The 19,154-nt window shown below is 40.0% G+C and overlaps 1 protein-coding gene across 3 annotated transcripts in view; it reads left to right on the forward strand.

Moving 5' to 3' along the window:
• ECPAS (Ecm29 proteasome adaptor and scaffold) overlaps positions 1-19,154 on the forward strand; it is a 75,966-nt gene that overhangs the window by 27,001 nt on the left and 29,811 nt on the right. For all 3 annotated transcript variants that reach the window (XM_037374308.1, XM_037374307.1, XM_037374309.1), the window contains exons 4-20: positions 190-308; positions 1,378-1,530; positions 3,625-3,793; positions 4,335-4,474; positions 5,924-6,005; positions 6,260-6,379; positions 6,553-6,638; positions 6,878-6,956; positions 8,065-8,114; positions 8,661-8,727; positions 8,834-8,956; positions 10,101-10,204; positions 11,200-11,323; positions 13,561-13,641; positions 14,387-14,615; positions 15,162-15,253; positions 17,004-17,138. In XM_037374308.1, coding sequence (XP_037230205.1) covers positions 190-308; positions 1,378-1,530; positions 3,625-3,793; positions 4,335-4,474; positions 5,924-6,005; positions 6,260-6,379; positions 6,553-6,638; positions 6,878-6,956; positions 8,065-8,114; positions 8,661-8,727; positions 8,834-8,956; positions 10,101-10,204; positions 11,200-11,323; positions 13,561-13,641; positions 14,387-14,615; positions 15,162-15,253; positions 17,004-17,138 — 1,953 coding nt within the window. The remainder of the gene's footprint in view (positions 1-189; positions 309-1,377; positions 1,531-3,624; positions 3,794-4,334; positions 4,475-5,923; positions 6,006-6,259; positions 6,380-6,552; positions 6,639-6,877; positions 6,957-8,064; positions 8,115-8,660; positions 8,728-8,833; positions 8,957-10,100; positions 10,205-11,199; positions 11,324-13,560; positions 13,642-14,386; positions 14,616-15,161; positions 15,254-17,003; positions 17,139-19,154) is intronic.

A 19,154-nucleotide genomic window follows, 5' to 3' on the forward strand; every position in this document is an offset into this window, starting at 1 on the left:
GACTGGGTTTTGCTGAGACTCCCCTTTAATAGCTGTTAGTCTGATGAGCCTTAGAATTAAGAAATTGGTCTCCCAAAACATACGTTGTTTCCAACACCCAGTTATGTAACACAACATACAAAAAGAGTTTAAAGAGCAGGTATTTCTTTTGCACTGTTGCAATACTACGTGCTTTTTCTACTCCTTTAGAATTTTACCATAATTTATGTTAAGATGGGATACCCTCGTCTGCCTGTGGAAAAACAATGTGAATTGGCTCCAACTCTTCTCACTGCAATGGAGGGGAAACCTCAACCGCAGCAAGACAGGTATAACTACTTATCCTTGGAGTGAATTCTGTTGGTATTGTTTCAATAAAATAAATTGTATCAATTGTTAAAAGATTATTTTTTTTCTCCCCCTGTGATATCCTAATTGTTTAGGATGTTCTTGGCTGGTGCAGTTTGGATCAGCAAGTCAGTAGTTTGTGTGGTACAAAGAATTCATATAGTCTAATGTTGTAATAATATACAGGATCTTCAGCAGCAGACTCCCTGCATGATAAGAAGTCTGTGTTGTAACAGATATGCCTGTCCATATTCCCCATCACTGTTCATCAATTTCTCATTTCCCGCTTAAGGCCAGACCTTCACTAAATCCTCTGTCCAGCAACAGGAACAGCAGTAAATGTCTCAGACTGGCTACTCTAAATTGTGAGATAACCAAAGTACTTACTCACTTGAAACACCAAGTTGTAATAAAAAAAAAAAAAAAAAGGCTGAAGTTGGGAACTGGTGTGTACAAAGAACTTTGAGAAAACTGTTCATTATGGACCTGATTCTTACTTACGTTGAGATGAGTTTCCACCATGCTGGCACTGGAAAATGGCATAAAAATCATATCTTCATTCACTGTATGTCACTATGACAGTGTAAAGCTAATTTTGAAATGACCTTACTGAAAGGTCTTGCAGTAAAATCTTGCTTCCATTCATGAGAACAGTATGAAAATACTTTATTGTCTTCTCAGGGACCATGGTTTTGCCCTGTCTGTGAAAAGCAAGTACATGAGTGAAGAGATGGGAAATTTTACTATACTGGTATATAATCAGTATATTCATCTGTGAATATATACACCATCTGCAGATGGTTGCCTGTGTGCATGCATGCAGACATATATGTTCTATTTTAAGAACAAATCCTAGTTTGTCTTCTGCCTTCCATTTTTAAATGCATCAGGTAGCAAATAGAGGCCACCATATTGTGAATCAGTTTGTCTTTTGTTAACCATTTTTTTGCTATTAAGGACCATGTTTGTTGTTAAGTTTCTCTTTTGAATGTTAAGAATAAACAGATGTGTTTTTTTTAAATGGTTGCAGTAAATGTAATTGTTTTTCAGCCTAATGCATCTTCTAATACCAACCCTTTTTCACATGAAATACCCTGCCGAACCACTGAAAGCAGCCTCTTACCCATTTAATCTTGCTGAAAAACCAAAGACTGTACAGCTGCTTTTGGACTTCATGTTGGATGTTCTTCTTATGCCTTATGGGTAAGTAACAGTTAATCCAAGTCTTCTCTAGTATTGATGTGTTCTTTGTGTGTGAAACATGAGTTGTACCTTGGGAAACTCATTTAAAATAAGCTGCTACTTCCTAGCTTGAATGAAGCCAGTTACGAGTTTCAGTAAGACACAGAGCAGGACCCTACTTTTAAGAATGGGATCACCATCTTCCTTATTTAATAAAATGTCTTTTTTTTCTACTTAATTAGGTGTTACGCTGTTCTGTCCTTGACCTCTTTTGGGATCAAAGTGAAGCTATGAGACACGTGAACTATCTGTTAAATAACTAAATCTTTAAAATAGAAGCCAAATCAAAATATGTGCTCATCTTCCTGCAGTTGAGTTTTAAGGCTTATTCCTCCAAGGTCTTAAGCAAGCATAGTATCTGAAAACTTCTGAGTTCCAGAATTGAACCTTTAATAACAAGATTTGTCTTTCATCTGTCTTCTGCTGAAAAATGTTTTAAATGTAATGACATGTCTTGGTGTGAGCACTGTTTCTGAGAGCAAGAAGGATTTACAGAGCAACTTGAATGTACTGATCACTGCTTGTTAGGAATCTTATAGTGTCTAAAATCAATGTGTTCTCAAAATCTATTTTCCACCAACTTTTCTAGTGTCTTTGTATTGCTAGGGGGAGAACAGGGGGTTTTTTGACAGTGCATTGATTCCCGTAGGATTTTTCTGAGCATCTAATTTTTTTTCACCCAAGTGGATTAACCTAAAAGAGTGACTTTTTGAAATAGTGAGCATCTGATGTTTCTCATGTAGCTTTGCTGGAGGCCATGCTCCTATCAAGCATTTCAGGGGCCAGTTCCTTACCATTTGAGTGTGTAGAGACTTGCGTCTTACAGTTTAAAATGCCTAGCTTGCTCCTCTGTTCACAGCTCACGTTCTTTAGTTTGCCCAGATTTATGCTTTTAGCTTCACCCCCACACTGCTGTGGCTGTTGTTTCAAGTACTCAGGGTTTGCAGTGACACTGCATTGCCTTCCGTGCTTTTGTACTCTGGCCAAGCATGACAAGTTCTTAAATACTCAGAGACCATGAGGGTAGGAGTGAAGGTTTCATTTTCTTTCCAGAAGGTGCTCTGAGAGCGTCTTCAGCTAGCGTGTGGCTCCGGATGTCTATCTCCGGTGAGACAGCCACTTACAGCTAATTTATGCCTGGTAGAATTTGCTCAATCATTGCCAGTCTGCATGCAGTAGAACAACCCTAAAACCTAACTGTAGGGCTTAAAGCCCATCATCAAGTTAGTGTTTTAATGTTTTAACTGGTGACACTTGGAATGAATGTTTATCCATATTGATGAGACTGTTTACTTCCTTTTGTTACCTGTGTGCTGAATGCAGTGCAGATTATAGCTGTCTGGAGCAAAGTAATTCTTGCTGGTCTCTGCACTACAGTTTTGATGCCTTAATGTGTTGACCAGCTTCCAAGGATCCAGGGAGAAGTGGAATGGCTTTTGTGGAGTATGGAGGTGTGCATAGTGCAGCTAGACTAGCCAGGTTCTGAGAAGACTATGATCTGTAAACTTAACCTTCATGGTTTTTGCTTTCCTTCCCTGCCCAGCACTAAAATTGCCATTTCCCAATACATTATTCTTTTTTTTTTTTATATCAAGGATTGTTTCCTGCCACTTCATTGTTGCATATGCTTCATTATTTCCCTTGTTAGGTTTGCATTTTGTATAGAAATCATACCAAGTGTTGTTAAAGCCTGTAGTACAAGTTTATCAAATGTAGTACTGTTTGAGCAGTCACTTCTAATACGAAAGAGATCTTTCTTTCTGCTTCGTAACCTGAGAACTCTTTTCAGAAATGCCAGTGAACCCTTCCCTTTCCTAACAGGTTTGTTTTCAGGCAGTTAAAATGAGATTGTTACGGCTTTTGCAGAATATGCTGGGATAACTGGTAACTGAGTCTCAACTAAGTAAAATTCTGTCATGTCAGAGCCATGGGATTAATTCAGGAAGAATATGTAAAGTTGGACAGATTATGTTTATTCCTCCATTTCAGCTTCTAATAGAGCTGGCAACATGGGTTGGTAAAGCCTCTAAAGAAACTTCTTTCTCACCTGCTTAGGTTCGTATTGAACGAATCTCAGAGTCGACAAAACGTGCCCTCGGCCCAGGGCTCTTCATCAAGTAGCGTGGGAGGTCCTGGAATCCCTCAGCCACCTCCAGGGATGAGCTTTTATGCAGCTAAAAGGATAATTGGAGATAGTCCGTGGACACCAGAGCTGCTAGAACAGGTACTTAAAACTGCAGGGCTGGTTCTTGACGAACTGGGGTTGGTAACAGAGATCGCTACAGGCAGAAGAATGTAAGGCTGGTGGGAGAATACATAACTAATTCTGATCAGGCCTTTTGTTGCCCAGAATAAATTTATTGATGGACTTTGCATGATGCCGTAAGGAACTTTGTTATAGTGAGATGGGGTGGGAGGTGCCAGCAGTTCTTGGAGCTAGTTAGGAGGCAACTGTGACTGCAGCCTACTCTTGCATTTTCCTCCTAAAGATAGTAAGGTTGCAAAACTCTCTCCTGTTGATGAATCATCCTTATTTAGTAGAGAAGTTGCAGAATAGCCCTAATTGTAATGCTGATACTTTGCTGCAGGTGACTGCTTTGCAAGAGGCAAGAGCAGGGTACAGCTGAAGAGATGGAGAGTATATGAACTTTTCCTTACCAAGCAGAAGCCATCATTTCATACAGCTGCACTGCTAGTGCTACCATTGCTGTAACGTAATGCTTTCTTGTCAAGTAACTGCCTTTACTTTCCCCACTGTTGAATAGTGTAAGCTGGGGATTGTGAAGTTCATTGAAGCTGAGCAAGTGCCAGAACTTGAAGCTGTTATACACCTGGTTGTAGCCTCCAGTGATACAAGACACAGTGTTGCCACCGCAGCAGACCTTGAACTAAAGAGCAAACAAAGGTACAGATTTGGATGTTTGGAAATGTTGGTGCTAGTGTTCCTAGGAGAGCTAGCTGCAATTAATGTAGTGCTCCAGAGAGACTGTGCTCTGAAAGAGAGAAGGCTGCAGTCTCTCTCCCTGCATACCTGCAAAGCTGCTGTGTATCCACACAGGGCTGGGAATGGTGTGGCTCACAGTCTTGTAGCTGGGAGCATCACCTGGCTGTGAAGCTGGCAGCTTTAGCTGTTTTCAATCATCTTTGGTACTGCTTTTGAGCCATTTTCTTACTCCTTCGTTTCCAAATTACCTTCTGTGGACTATAGATTGTCAGTAAGGCACTATAAGTGATTCACAACTGGTCAGCTTACCTATATTGTCTTTCCCAGAAAAGTATACTTTCATTTGATTTATTAAGGAGGTAAAGAGACTGTAACTGTGAAGTGGACTATAGTCTAGGAAGCTTGGCAGCCACCGTTTTCTGCATTATTAAACCTTTTGCTCATATGCAGTCCACCTTTCGTCAGCTACAGACAATGCTTCTGTCTAACCCATCAAGAGGCCAGAGTAATAGCTGTGGTACTATTTGCTGAGTCATTGATCGTACAAGGTTTGCTGGCTCATGTAGGAGATTTGGAGCAAGAGAGACCTGCCTTTGAAATGTGCAGATGGCTTCTGTATTACTACAAGTACAGGGCTATTTATCTTGGAGTCAAATACGCAATGGGAAATCTTCTCCATTCGAGTCTATTCATGTGCCTCCATTGTGGCAGTGGAGGTGATTCTAGTAGGTGTTGCCAGCCTGGTTAAGGAAGGCAGTCTCTCCTTTGCTGCTTGTCTCATCTTTCCCTTTTTGTTGGTATTCTTTCTTTGCCCAGAGAGCAAATTACATGTGTAGGCAAAATGCATGTTAATAGGCAATGTTCGATGTCTTTTATGAGAAAAACCCTGCTACTTCCTAGCTCACTTGTTCACAGATCTGAAAGAAAAGAGATAGTTTTATCTCTTCCACTTCTTTTGAAGCATGCATGTTTAACTTCTTGTTTTCACTGGGGTGTTTTTTGGATGTATGTGTGAGTTCCAAACAGTCTCATCAATAGCTGGCATTAGATGGTTATGTATTAGATGTTTAAATGGATGGAGAAGCTTGTTAATGGATGACCATTCTGTATTTAGTCAGTAGGCTACCATTGTTTATATGTCTTGTTTCAGTGGGAGAGAAGGGAGCATGTAGGTTTCTCACAAATTATTTGGAATTGTATTGTCATAATTTGTATGTGAAATTTGTAATCACATTCTTCATGATTATATATTATGTTCATGTGGGAGGAGTGATTAGAAGTCAAACTAGATCTATTAAAACTCAGCAAAGAATATGAATTTGATGTGAAACGTTATGAAATACATATTTTTAAAAGTAATTGAAGGTCAGAATCACAACATGTTGGTGTTAAATATGTTTTTTTCTTTAGTTTAATTGACTGGAACAATCCTGCTATCATCAACAAAATGTATAAAGTGTATCTTGGGGATATACCACTGAAAACCAAGGAGGTAAGCCTTCAAAGTGCCATACCTGCTTAATTTGTGAAGCTTTAATTTTAGTTGCCTTATTTTATTTGGAGAAGACACAGATTTCTTAAATCTGTCACTTCCTTTGATTTCTGCTCTCACTGAACATTTTTGCTGTTGAATAAATTTTCTTTCTCTGTCCCAGTGTGTTCTGATTTGCAATGGAAAGTAATTTAGCTAACTTAAAAGTAGTTGTCCAGTGATGCTCTGTATTATTTGAACTCTATTTCTGACAGGGATCTGTTCTGAAACCAGAAATGAAACGAGAGTCAGTCAGCACCCGTGTTAAATTAAAGATAGTTCCTCATCTTCTGCGATCCAGGCAAGCTGCAGAAACATTCCCAGCTAACATTCAGGTAATGTTTACATTGCAAAGCTGCTCTTCCCAATGAGCTTGATATTACAGTTCCCTTAGTACTTAGGGGATGGAAGCGCTGTTACTGATGATAGTGTTTAAAGAAGGGGAATTAGAAAACCTTTGAAAGTGAAGCCAGACCTTTCTGATCTGCTCTTTATTCCTTTTGGCCAGGTGGTTTATGATGGACTTTTTGGTGCAAACACAAATGCAAAACTGAGAAATCTGTCCTTGCAGTTTGTGCATCATATCTGTATCATGTAAGTATTTAGAGAGCGCAGTGGTTTTTTAGCTATTTGTCTGGAAGCCTGTTTACTACCTATGTAAAACTCATAGAAAGTAGGGTTTTTTTCCTTAATCCTGAAATCTGTGTGTGTGTGCTTGCACACATTAAAATGTAATTTCTCAGCTTAAAGTTGAGGAAAAAATGAAACTGACAGTATATACCTAAAAGGGATGCAAAAGATAGTATTTTGTTTATTCTTGTCTCTAATTGCAGTTGTCCAGAAAGTAAAATAAAGCCGTTAGGCCCAATGCTTTTAAACGGACTTACAAAGCTGATCAATGAATACAAAGAGGTAAGCTGAAAGATCCTTTGCTGTAGAGCTATAATTCTTCATATGAATACAAGCAAAAGACAAATACCTTTATGATGGAAACTGATAAAGTGTTCTTGTTGTTGCCCGAGATGGCTATCAAAAGATACCTATTAAGAAATGTTGAAGAGAAATAAATGCTATAAAAGGCTATATAGGAAAACTGTTTTATTTGTTTGACAGCTATGGATAGGTGTTTGGACACTTTGCAAAGTCTCATGAAATCGACATGTTGGTAATCTGAAGAGTGAGGGCACAGTAGCATCTTGCTCTTGTTGCTCATTACTCTGGTGCATACAGGGGCCTCAGCTCCAGGCATACATCCTGTTGTGATAAGCAGCTGTATAGGCCTGCTTGTAATACCTTCCATCCTCTCTGTCCAGGGATGGTATTGCTGTGGGAACAGTGTTACAAACAAAACTGCAAATGCCAGTCTGGCCTGAAGAAGTCTTTCCGCTGCCGTTTCAGAAGGCAAATTCCCCACAGTACCCCTACATATATCTGACAAAGGGCTGATGTTGCAGATCACCTGCTGCAGCTTTGATCCTCTTGCTGGTTCATTTGAACTGTTGGTTGTGACCTTCTGGCCTGAGTCGGTGTTCCAAAGTATAGGCCTCCCCTGCCATTGGGAAGGGCATGAAAAAGGAATGTTCAGGAGGAAGTAAGCCCACATATAAATGTGCTGCATTGGTCATCTGTAGCATCTGTTGTGCAGACAGCATCCTATGGGTAAAGCTGCTGTTCAGGGCCAGCAGAAGGTTTCTGTGTCTTTGCTACTGTTTCGTATACTTGCTGAATCTACTTAGCTGTCTCTTTTGAAATAAAATGTGATTAGCTGAGACCAGAAGGAAGATTTACATTTTGTCACCATATGCAATTTTGTGTTTCTGCTGGAAAAGCTTGCTCCCTCTGTTCCTACCTGATGCTTTTATTCTCGGGTATGATTATCTTATGTTCCAGGATTCTTTATCCATGAAAACCTATTCAAGCGCTTTGAAGACAGAATTTAAAGTAAATATTTAATTATAAAAGATACGCCATTATATTTTTCTGGTTTTGCTGAATTTTATTTATTGTTTTATCATTCAAGGATTCAAAACTGCTGTCAATGGCATATTCAGCGGTTGGAAAGCTCTCCAGGTAACTGAAGCGCTGTTTAAGCACTGGAGCATTGCATAATTTTTCCAGAGTAATCTGTTGATTTATCAGCAGCAAGCTTTATGCCACCTGCAAATTGAGTATACAGTGCAGAGAAAAGCATTCTTCTGGTGACATCTCCAAAGATGCAAAAAGAAATGTTTTTAGCCGATAGTTTCTCTAGCAGTGATTAGTGGCTGCTCATGAATTATGCACAGAATTTAAGAAATGTTCCATTTTCTGGATTGTTAAAAACGTCAATTTAAGGAATGTACAGCAAAAAGCAGAGGGCATAAAGCTAGACAAGTGACATGTTTGGTGATATGCTGGTGATCTGAAGGATTGTCCGTAGAATACCTCACTTCCCAAACTGTCTTAAGTGTGGGTATACTGCTCCATGGTGGAAATGGATAAGATAGAGCAAACTTTCTGTGCTGACTTTGCTTTGTTTGGCAGTTAAAATGTGGGATGAGGGGAAGACCAATGAAATGTGAAGCATTTCAATGTAAAAAACCCAAAAACTTCATGGATTAAAATATCTCGTTTCAGCCGAATGCCTCAGCTGTTTACCAAGGATATAGCACTGGTACAGCAGTTCTTTGAAGCTTTATGCAAGGTGGGTGCTCATGGTGTTTTGGGAAATTATTAATATTTTATGCTGGTTTTGCTTAATTCTTGTTACTGTACGCTGTAAAGTGAAAACTCTTGGTTTTGTACTGCAGGAAGATGCTGATACTAGGCTTGCCATTCAGGAGGCTTTGTCTATGATGGTTGGAGCATACAGTAACTTGGAAGGAGCCCAGCGTACCCTGATGGAAATTCTTGTAGCTTCATACTTAATAAAGGTATTTTCAGTGGAGTCAAAATTAAGTACCTTTAAAAAAGAGCTATTTGTTGTTTTTCTGTTTCCTGACACTTCCTGTGGTGTATTTTTGGAACAGGTCTCCCTTTTCTTACTGAATGTATTGGCTGATCTGGGAGAAGGGGGTTGTGTATGCTCAGATGAAATATTTTTAATATTTGTGGCTGCAAGAAGAGAGACAAAGCAGTTTTCTATTTGTGTTCTGGTTTGCAAAGAAACAAAGCCATTGTGATTACACTGTGTGTCTCTCATAGTCTCCTAAGAAAACTTTTGAGAAGTATCCTTACTTCAGGGACTGTATCTTGTGAAATACTTTGTGAAAGCAAGAGCTTGGTAGAAAGGGTCATTCACTGCTAAGTGGGGTTTTTAGTGTGCTGCGAGATTTCTAACATTATAAGGCACCTGAGAACCTCCCCAGGAACTCAGCCTTGAGACACCAACCCAGAGGAAACCACACTTCACTAACGCTCTTACTGAGTGTCATCTTGTGTTCAGAATTCCCCAGAAGTCTGGGTTTTCGGAAAGAGTAGGTGTTGCATACTCTGTGCTTGCATGTGTTCTCAGGGTGATTGTAGAGGTATTTCTAGTGGTTGCACTAGTAACTGTGTAAGAGACTATTTTCATGCTGATGACTCTTTTGCCTGGGTGCTTGAGCAATCTAAGTCACTAGGCAATACCATTTTGAGACTATCTGAATGCAGCAAAGAGAATGACGACCCTAACCTAACGTTTCTTTTCCACCTCTGGCTGTGCTGCTCCTAAGTGCAGATCTGTTTTGTGTGGATAGATGATGTATATCATTCTTCATTTCAGCACTGCCTGGCTGGGGCAGTTGAGCTGTCTAAGAATTAGTGATAGCCCTGATTTGTGATTCAAAAACACGTGCATGTATCAAACATTTTATTTTCCACTTGTATATGTTTATATGAGAAGCTAGCTTTTGTTTTCCCTGTCTCCTGCAATATGAAGAGTTAGCAAGAGCAGTGTCTCAAAATGTCAAAATTCTTTGGGTCATGTTCATACCAAAGGACAAAGCAGATGACTGATGATTTAAAAGGGGAGAATGCAGGTCGTTAGCATGTTTATTTTCAAACTCAACAGTATGTTTGTGTCTTTTTTTCTCTAAGCCTGAAGTTCAAGTACGTCAAGTGGCTGTGAAATTTGCTAGCACGGTATTCCCTCCAGATCATATCCCTTCCAGATACTTACTCCTGTTAGCTGCAGGAGACCCGTAAGTTGTTTTAATTTTCACACACACACACACACATTTGCATCCAGTATATATTTGGATGAAATATAAGTGCATCTGTATGTGTGTTCATATGTACATAAAAACTTGCTTACTAAAATCAAGTATGATGATTTGGAAATTATCCTTTACACAGGGGCATTCTGTGACAGTGTTCTGTAGAGGACTGTTGCTGTGCCTTATGGTAGTCTTTGGCTTGGATTCTTGTTTCAGATGAACCACTGTCACTAAAGCACTTCATGTTAATGATCAATTGCAGTTGAGAAGCAAAAATGCATTAACTGAAATAATCTTTACAGTGGCTAAAAATTATTTTTTCCTGGCAAATTCTATCAGTCTGTTTTTAGCTTGAGTCAGGAGCATGCATCTGTGAGAGCTGCCACTCTGCTGAGGAGTAGTTGACTCATTAAATTACAGTAGTAGTTTCATCTGCCATTTTCTGTTACTGCAATTTAAGTGGTGGATTTTTTTCCAGCTTACTTAATTGCTTGGGTTTTGATGTGATTAGCTATTATGTAACTAAGGAAAGCTAAATAGATCAATTGCAACAAACTTTTCTGTCGTTGCAGTGTCAGCACTGTTTCAGGAGTTGACCTTCTGCTAAGTAGATAGTGATAAACCTGACAGGTGTCAGCTGAAGCTTGAATGTAGAAGTGATGGAGAGGAGGAGCAGATAGGAAAAGAAGGGTGTGGTAACCAGGAACCAGTGAACACTAGCAAGATGTAAGAGGAGCAGAAGTGGGCTTATCCAGCCTCTTTTGTAGAGGCCACTCATCACTATCCTTTTTCTTACCCTTCTAAAATAAACAAATCACTAGAAGTTCTAATGCAAGCATTTTTTCCCTTCCTTTCAAAAAAACCCACTTCTTACTTAAAAAGTGTTATCTCTCCCCCAGCTTCCCAAGATACCTTATTGCCCATTACAGGTAATTTGTTCTGTGCAAATAACACCTCTGTCTTATCTTTTCTTCTGAAAGGCGGGAGGAGGTACATGGAGAAGCCCAGCGGGTGCTGAGAACATTTCCTGGTAAAAATGAAAAGGAGAGTTCTGGGAAGCAGATGCCTGCCTTCCCTGAAATGGTCCACTACATTCAAGACAAGGTACAGTGCTTCTGCCCCAGTATATAAAAGTACATGCCTGATGCTCAGGCTTGTAGTAGGTGTGGTCTTCCCTTCCCTGTATCCATCTCCCTCACCTCCCCCACGGAATAAAGTTAGCTAAAGTCACAGTGAAGACCACACATAGTATTGCATTGGCAAGGTTAGCTAGCATTCATTGTTACCTTCTGCTGGCCATAATTGCGAGAGATCCAAGTGTTAGGTAACAAGGAGGCAGGACCTTTAACAAAGGCATTATTTTGCTTTGGTGCTGTTGGTGCAGAAGATGTGTGGACTGGGGAATCCAGTGTTCAAGAGTGATAATCCAGTGTGTTTCACAGTTTGCTCACAAACATGTTCTTGAAGGGATAGGAAGATGGCGCTCCAGCTGGGCTGATGAAAATTAATATTGCACATAAACCAAAAAAGATTCCTGGCTAGGAAAGGAGATGCTGTAACAAGAGAAGAAGTCTGGTTTGTTGACTTAAAGGCTTGATTATTTATCTTCATTGAAATCTGTGGAAATAATGACCATGTAAATAACCATTCACGAGTCTAGTGGAATGATATACTGAAACCTGTACTACTGAGTTTACCCTCACTGTTTGCACTGAGAGATCATCTGAAGAAGTGTTAAAATGTAGTCTGTATTACACACCTATGTCTGTAGTAGCTACGCTAGGCTTATAAGCTATAAAGGTGATGTGGAGGGTCACTGACGGTACTTCTTTTCCCTGTGATAGTCTACTTTTGTTTTTTTAAAAATATCAGAAGTCTTAACGTGTTGGAGCACATCTGGTTTTGCAAGAGCTCTGTTGTAGCAGAACAGAGATTTCTTGTGAAACACGGTGTACTCTGCTGGTGTACACAGTATGTGAAGCTTTATGAAAAAACTTGCTTTTGTCCAAAATACTGGTTATTCAAATTGATACAGAAAAATTAAGAAACAAAGATTGAGTTTTAGGTAACACTATTAAATGCCTGTCCCCTTGTAGTTAATTTTTTAATTTTCCTTGACTTCTGTAATGTCACTAAATACATATGGATCAGCCTAGTCTAATCACTGCTGAGAAAAACAAGATTCCCTCACTCCTGGCTGAATTTTAAAATTTTTTTTCTTTGAGCACTTTTCAGATCTTCTTTACATGTCCTGAAGGCATGTTAAAAAATCTTCAGAGGTACATTTCTTTGGTTAGTTGTCTTGAAGTGTGAATTTTCACATACGAATACTCTGCGAGTGTTGAAGATGTTTAAGAAGTTTGTATGCTTTGCTTGGCACAGTAGACCAAGATGCAAAAGGGCTTTCCTGCATGCATTAGCATGATCCTTGTCTCCCTCTGCAAGAAAGTGTACATGAAAGAGTAGGACCTGATCTGCATGATATGATGGGAATGTATTCAAGAGGGTCATCTTCTGGTTCATTAATTCGGGTTTTCATGAATTTTTCTGGATGTCATTGCAGTTACAGTGCAGCAAAAGACCTGAGCATGTTGAGATGTGAGGATCTGTTGACTTCTGTGCGACTACCTTGTGTGTTTATTCAGATGCAAGGCTTCCTTGCTGAATCTAGCCCTAGCACTGATGTGCGTATCACCTAGAGAATACAGACATGCTTTTCTGCAGTATTTGTAGTGGGTGTTACTGGAAACCTTCTGCTTGGATGGTTTTCTGCTGGAATACTCCTGCTTGTCAAACCTCACATTCCCATGGAAAGGAGTTACTCATTTGCTGCAGCGGCCTTCTACCTAGCAGGTGGTAGGGTCTGGGAGGCTCCCTGGTTTTGGCTGGTACAGCACAAGTTGCCCAACTCTTGGTACTGGGGAAGCCTGGCTGCTCTGCAGCATCTCCAGGCTGAGCTGCTGTCTCCAAGCTTCCTGGTTGCCTGTCAGCTCGGATGCCTTAGAGTTTGGAAGTTTATGAGGTATTTTGGTTTCCAGTTCTAAAGCACTTCTTTTTTTCCTGGGAGGAAGAAAGAATGTTGTCCTCGTCCAGCCTCCCATGCCGTTCCCTCTCGTGAATTCAGAGTTTCTGCGTTCTGAGTTGATAGGGACATAAAGTTGGTGGACCTAAACTGTACTATTCAAGTGCACTGTGCCCTTCTTGTTATAGAACTGTTGTACATTTTCAGTTGCTAAGTGGAGGATAAACATAATTGCATCAGCAAAATTTCCTTGACCTTTCCAACATCTCTGCTGTTCATAGGTCTGAATGTTCCACTCTTAATATACTCTGTTTTTCAGGCCTCTCACCGAATGAAAACTCCAGCTAAATATATGACTGGAACTGCAGCATTGCCTTTCAATCCTGCCACATTTGCAGAGGTAATTGTCTGGATTTACTTCCTCAGATATGGTACCGTTATTTATTTAGAGGACAGTATAAGAAACCAACATTTACCGTAAGTTGCCCTACATCCTGAAATTCTTCTTAGAGACAGATGTTGGGATTAACTCTCCATCTTGTATCTGTCTGTCCTTGAAGGGCAGTCTGAACAGGATTGTCATGGAGGATTGAGAGGAATGTTCCTGAGAGGGCTGCTTTCTGCAGCGTACCTAATATAATAGCTTGTCAGAGGGAGAAACTGGCAATCCTGTGCAGAAGTCCCATTATGCTTCTTGAGGCTGTTCTTTTCATAGCAGACTCCCTGGCTTCAGTGATGTGTAAACACAAATTCAGATGTGATGCAAGGTCTGTATTAGCAGTGTGTTGGATTGCATTCGTATACATGCCAAATTAGTGCGCGATACAGGCTGAATTGTCTGCAAGGTTGCATCCGCTGATGGTAAACCAGAAGTCTGTGTATAATTTAATCTTTTGAGAGTGTTGCCAGCACTGTAGGGTTGTCTGCTTACGCAGGTGTATTGCCTTAACTGGTCCTAAGATTTGTTACGCTTTGTATTTGTTCCTGTCTCCTGACTCTTCTGTCTAGATTTGATTTAAAGAGGAAACTGTCTTGTTTTGATTACATTAAATACAGCATATTCCATGCTCTTTTATTTGGTCTTCTCCATGGTTTTCCAAGCGCTCATGCACTTGGTATCCTGTGTTTTTCTCTTCTCTACTTAGATAGTTCTGTATCTGCGGATGTGTCTTGCTCACAGTGCAGGTGTCGTGCCAGCCTCGCAGAGCTTGGCAGATATGCAAGATCATGCTCCAGCCATTGGACGTTACATAAGAAACCTCATGTCTGGCAACCACATCTCTTTCTCTTCCTCCTCCTCTTCAAAAAGTGCAGAAACCAACCCTGTACATGTATATATTGGCCTTCTTCAGCAGGTCTTAGCCGGTGTTGGAGGTAAGAAGCTGTGTGCAGCATCATCTTAAAGAAAAAGTCTTCTATTACTAGAAATGAGTTGCCACTCCCAATGCTTTGAACTTGGCTGTAGCAATCACAGAATTGTGACATTGACAATATGGTGAGAAGTTTTAACTTGTTCCTTTATATGCTGCTGTGTAGGTGGGAGAAAGCAGGACAGTAAAATTACAGCATTGCTTGACATAATGCTTTAAAATTGTGAGGCCATTGCCTGTAACAGCTTCCTCACCGGTGAATGCTATGTCTTCCTCACTCTGATAATGGCGCATCTGTGACAAGTGTAGTCTTAAAAGTGCTGAATACCTTTAGAACAAATTGCTACCAGAATGTTTGCTTCTGTTAGTTTTTCCTAATATTTCTGAGAAATACTGTACCCTGTTCTTCTGTTTTGTTTGTTATCCCTAGTGAATTGCAAATGAGTGCTTTGAAATGCCTCATACTTCTTAACCTCTTTTTATCACTGATTGTTAGGTTGTTGTAAATACTGCAGTTGTTTAATAACCTGATTCTTTAATTACTTCTTAGGTTTGCCAGTCATGTATTGTCTTCTAGAAGTTGTTTCAGTGTATCCAGAAAAACTAGCCACTAGATTTGTAGACAAAATGGATTGGATAAAGGTATGTTGAAACTTCCCCATTTTTTTGTTGTTGTTTTTTGGTTTTTTGGGATGTAGAGGGTTTGAATTAGAAAAAATTGGCTTTCTCCTATGGTGGAATGGAGTATTATTTCCAAGCATGCACTGAATTTGAAATCTGGTATTTCTACTTACAGCACCTCATGACGTGTTATATATAGCAGGATAGGGAAAATTATTTTTTGCTTGTCTGCTGTTACTGATTTTCTTCATCGACCTACATCTTCTTGGGTAATCTATGTAATTGATCTTGTTGGTATAGTCAGTCAGTTTTCCCCCTTGGTAAGAAAATCCATTACACAGCAAAAGAAAATTGAAAAAAGAATTCTGCACATTTTTCAAGGAATTGTTTAACAATGGGAATGTTCCAGTGGGAAGATGTGAGTGGTTTTGCAGAAAATGAGATTAACTAGATCTCTGTTTTAGAGCCCTTTCTGTGGAGTTTTGGGGTTTTCTTGGTTTTTTTTTTTATTGTCCTTGAACAAAAAAAAAGGGATAATTTGAAGTCTGCGTGGGAATAAACCAAAGTGAATTCTCCTTTCCCTAGATTGTTTTCTCAGGCAACTTAATGTTTTTGATTTGCTTCAGGCATCCAGGATTTGCTAAGCTCTTGCAGGTTGCCTTTCATTTCATTGGGGGAATCTGGCAGAAAAAAATACTTGGTCAAGTTAAAGAAAAATCAGAATATGTTCTAGTAATTTCTCCTGCTCCTTTCTGTGCTGCTTCGGACTGTATACAGTTTATCATGTCTCAGTTAAATGCAGGTATGAACCTCAAAGGAAAGGACTTAAAATCATTCTGCTTTTCAGTATTGCTCATCATTTGCAGAAAACCCTTCTTTTTCTTTGATCTGGTGTCCATTTGCAAAATTCAGCTTCCAGGAGTGGTAACCGATACTACCTAGTTCCAGAAATACTGTTGTAAATCATCTGTTGTGTGATATCACTTTGCCAAGTGGAAGGAACAGTTCCAGGAGTTTGTCGGCTACATGATCTGATGCAAGTTTTGAGATGAAGTTAGAGTTACGTTTTCATGCCTGCCAGATCTCATTTCTCGCTTGGCTCATTTTTGCCGCCTTTGTGGTGGCCCAAGCCATTCAAATTTGGGTATGAATTTTTTACATGTGATGCATTACACCTCAAATTAATGACAGAGGTGAGATTGTATCTTAACAAATGACCTGAGGCTTCCCAAATTCAAATTTTCAACAATTTAAATAATACAACGTCTAATATAAAGTGCATAAATTGCATTGATAGCTGTGCTTTCCTGGACACTTTTTTTTGTCACCATTGGATTTAACTGGTTTAACCTCAGGTTTTTTCCCCCGTTGATTAATAAAAAGAAATGGAAGCCTCCAGTAGCTCAGGAGAAATAGTTTCTTTAGAGCTTTTTTTAGCTCAGTATAGGTGCAAAATGTGGAAGCTCATGTCTGAAGACAAAACTTGGCCAAGCATTCAATTAGCGTGTTTTAACACAGAACTGATGGGTAGCCCTCTTGTGGCTAGTGGTAACCATCCTCCTAAACACTGAGTGTGTAATGAATGCTTTGCTGAACTGAGTACTTTGTTTCTTACTAAATAATAATGCTGTCAGTTTAAAGAGTGGTTTCTGAGTTAAGTACTACATGTGTAGCTGCATGACAGTTGTGCTTGTATATTGAAGCTCTCTATGAACAGGTGGTATAAGAAGCTGCTTCCATATATTATGTTTCTTTTTAAAAACTCCTGCAGAGCCTGATGAATACAAACAAAGAAGAAATGCGTGAGCTTGCAGCCCTGTTTTATTCTGTCGTGCTGTCTACCATGTCTGGAGATGAGCTTAGGACCTCCTTGGAGCAGCTGATCAAGATGACAAAAGACAACCATGTAACTACCTTCCTTTGTCTGCTACTTCTTTGATTTCCTCATGTCATGTAACTAATAAGAAATCTGAATCTCATAGTGTGCCCAAGATGTATTAGCCTTAATCTGAGTGTAAAATTAACCAGCTGACTTCCAGTTGGCCTGTGAGAAGGGATTTTTGTTGTAGGTGAGTTCAGCAGATCTTTAAATAAATTAATCCCTGAAGCTGTTGTTAAGGTCAGTAGGAAGGTTTCCTGGAGGCAATTCCTAAGCAAAGCCAGCACTGTCAGATATTTAACCAATTCTAGCCAGCTAAATATTCCTCATCCCATTGAGTGGCAATAGATCACACTGCCTCAGTTTACCAGTTCCTTATTCATGAGCAACTACAGGGAACCCACAGAACTAAGAAAATGTTTAATTTGTGAAATGTTTAACTCCCCCATCCCCTCCTGAGCCATAAACGCTTCCTGGCTCCTCATTGCCTCAGGGTCTTGTCCTGCCAGCAGCCCTTGCCAGGTGAGGGCTGGCTTCTTCCCTCCCACCCCACATGGACTGCTCAGCAGCCTTCTGTTGCTGTGTCGCTGCATGGTGGGTTCGCCAGCCTTCTCTCCTCGGGCACCCTCTTCCCCTCCCTGTGATCCTCATCTCTGCATTTTGCCACTACAGGCATGGAGAAGGACTCCTGAAAACAAATCAGGCAGGTTTCTGTGCTGGTGTGTCTTGAATCCTGAAAGGCAGGGAAAGTAGTAGTATTTTTAGGTTACATTTCCCAAAGACGTTTTTATATCAGTCTCTCTGAAGGACTGAACAGGCCACCATATTACATTGCAGGTAGCAGGCTCAAATGTTGACTAGAGGTGCTGATCACTTTGCTGTAATTAGCAAACACAATTTATTTTAACTCTCTCAAAGCTCTGTCTGGGAGCTAAAGCCCTGTCATTGTTAAGATTTACGTGAAACCTTTTGCAGAAACTGGCTGAGAATGAAGAGAGATGTCAATCACGAAACAAAAAAAGCAGGGTGTTCCCATGCATTTTTGAGTTTGAGTCAGTTAGAACTCTGTTTTGCTGCAAGTGTACCAAACCAGTTGAATCAATACAGCCAGGGGTGGGTGGTGGTGATCTCTAGTGGCTCACTGCAGTGAAAATGAGTAGCCGAAGTGAAGAGAGGGGAAGGACTCATCTTCAGCTGGCTTTGCAGCTGTGAGACCGCGACAAGGAGCAGTCCCTGCTGGGCAAGCTAGTTTCAGGATTCTGTCCTGGCAGCCCAGTTGCACTGATGCAACTTTTTGCAGGGTTGTGATAAAAGCTAGGTAGACTTAACTAATCTGAGTTTTAAGTTCCTGCCCCCTTCCTTGTGTTTTTTTAATTAAGGTAACATGTAAGTCTCACAGCCTTATTTCTGCACAAAATCTTTTTGCTAGAATTCACCTGTAGGAATGAGCACCGTCATTAGATAGTCTCCACACTAAATCAGCATTGGAGAAATTAATGTTCTTGACATTTAATTGCAATAATTAGGTTTCACAGTCTGTGGCCTACCAAACTGTGTAGAGGCATTGCCTTCAGTATTTATAGGCCAAGTGTGTTCTTGTTCTTAGCAATGCAAATCTAGACTTAATTTCCCTTTACTGCTTTTTACCAAAGGGCACATTTTGTCCCCTCAATCTGAGAAGGTCCAGTTATTAAGTAGAGACAGCATAGTTTTAACTTAGTTCACCTTCATAAGTCTTTACTTACAAATCAGGTGAGTTGGATTTTTTAAATGTGATTGTTGGGGTCGGTTTTTTTGCCTAGCTACCAAAAGGTAGGCTTCAGGAATGTGAGTGCTGGTGATAAGTTCTTAATCTGTCTTCCTAAGCCTCTTTTAAGCCTTGTTCATTTATCTTAAAGGACTCCATCCGTCAGAGATCACTAGCAATATCAAACTCTCTGTTGTTGCGTTGTGTGTTAGTACTGCATTATTCAGGATGCCTTCTCATCTGGCTTGTCCATATATGTTTTTAAACTTCATGCAAAGGGTTACTTACTTTGACAA

This window comes from Falco rusticolus, chromosome Z (genome assembly GCF_015220075.1).
Source record: "Falco rusticolus isolate bFalRus1 chromosome Z, bFalRus1.pri, whole genome shotgun sequence".
Lineage (NCBI taxonomy): Eukaryota > Metazoa > Chordata > Aves > Falconiformes > Falconidae > Falco > Falco rusticolus.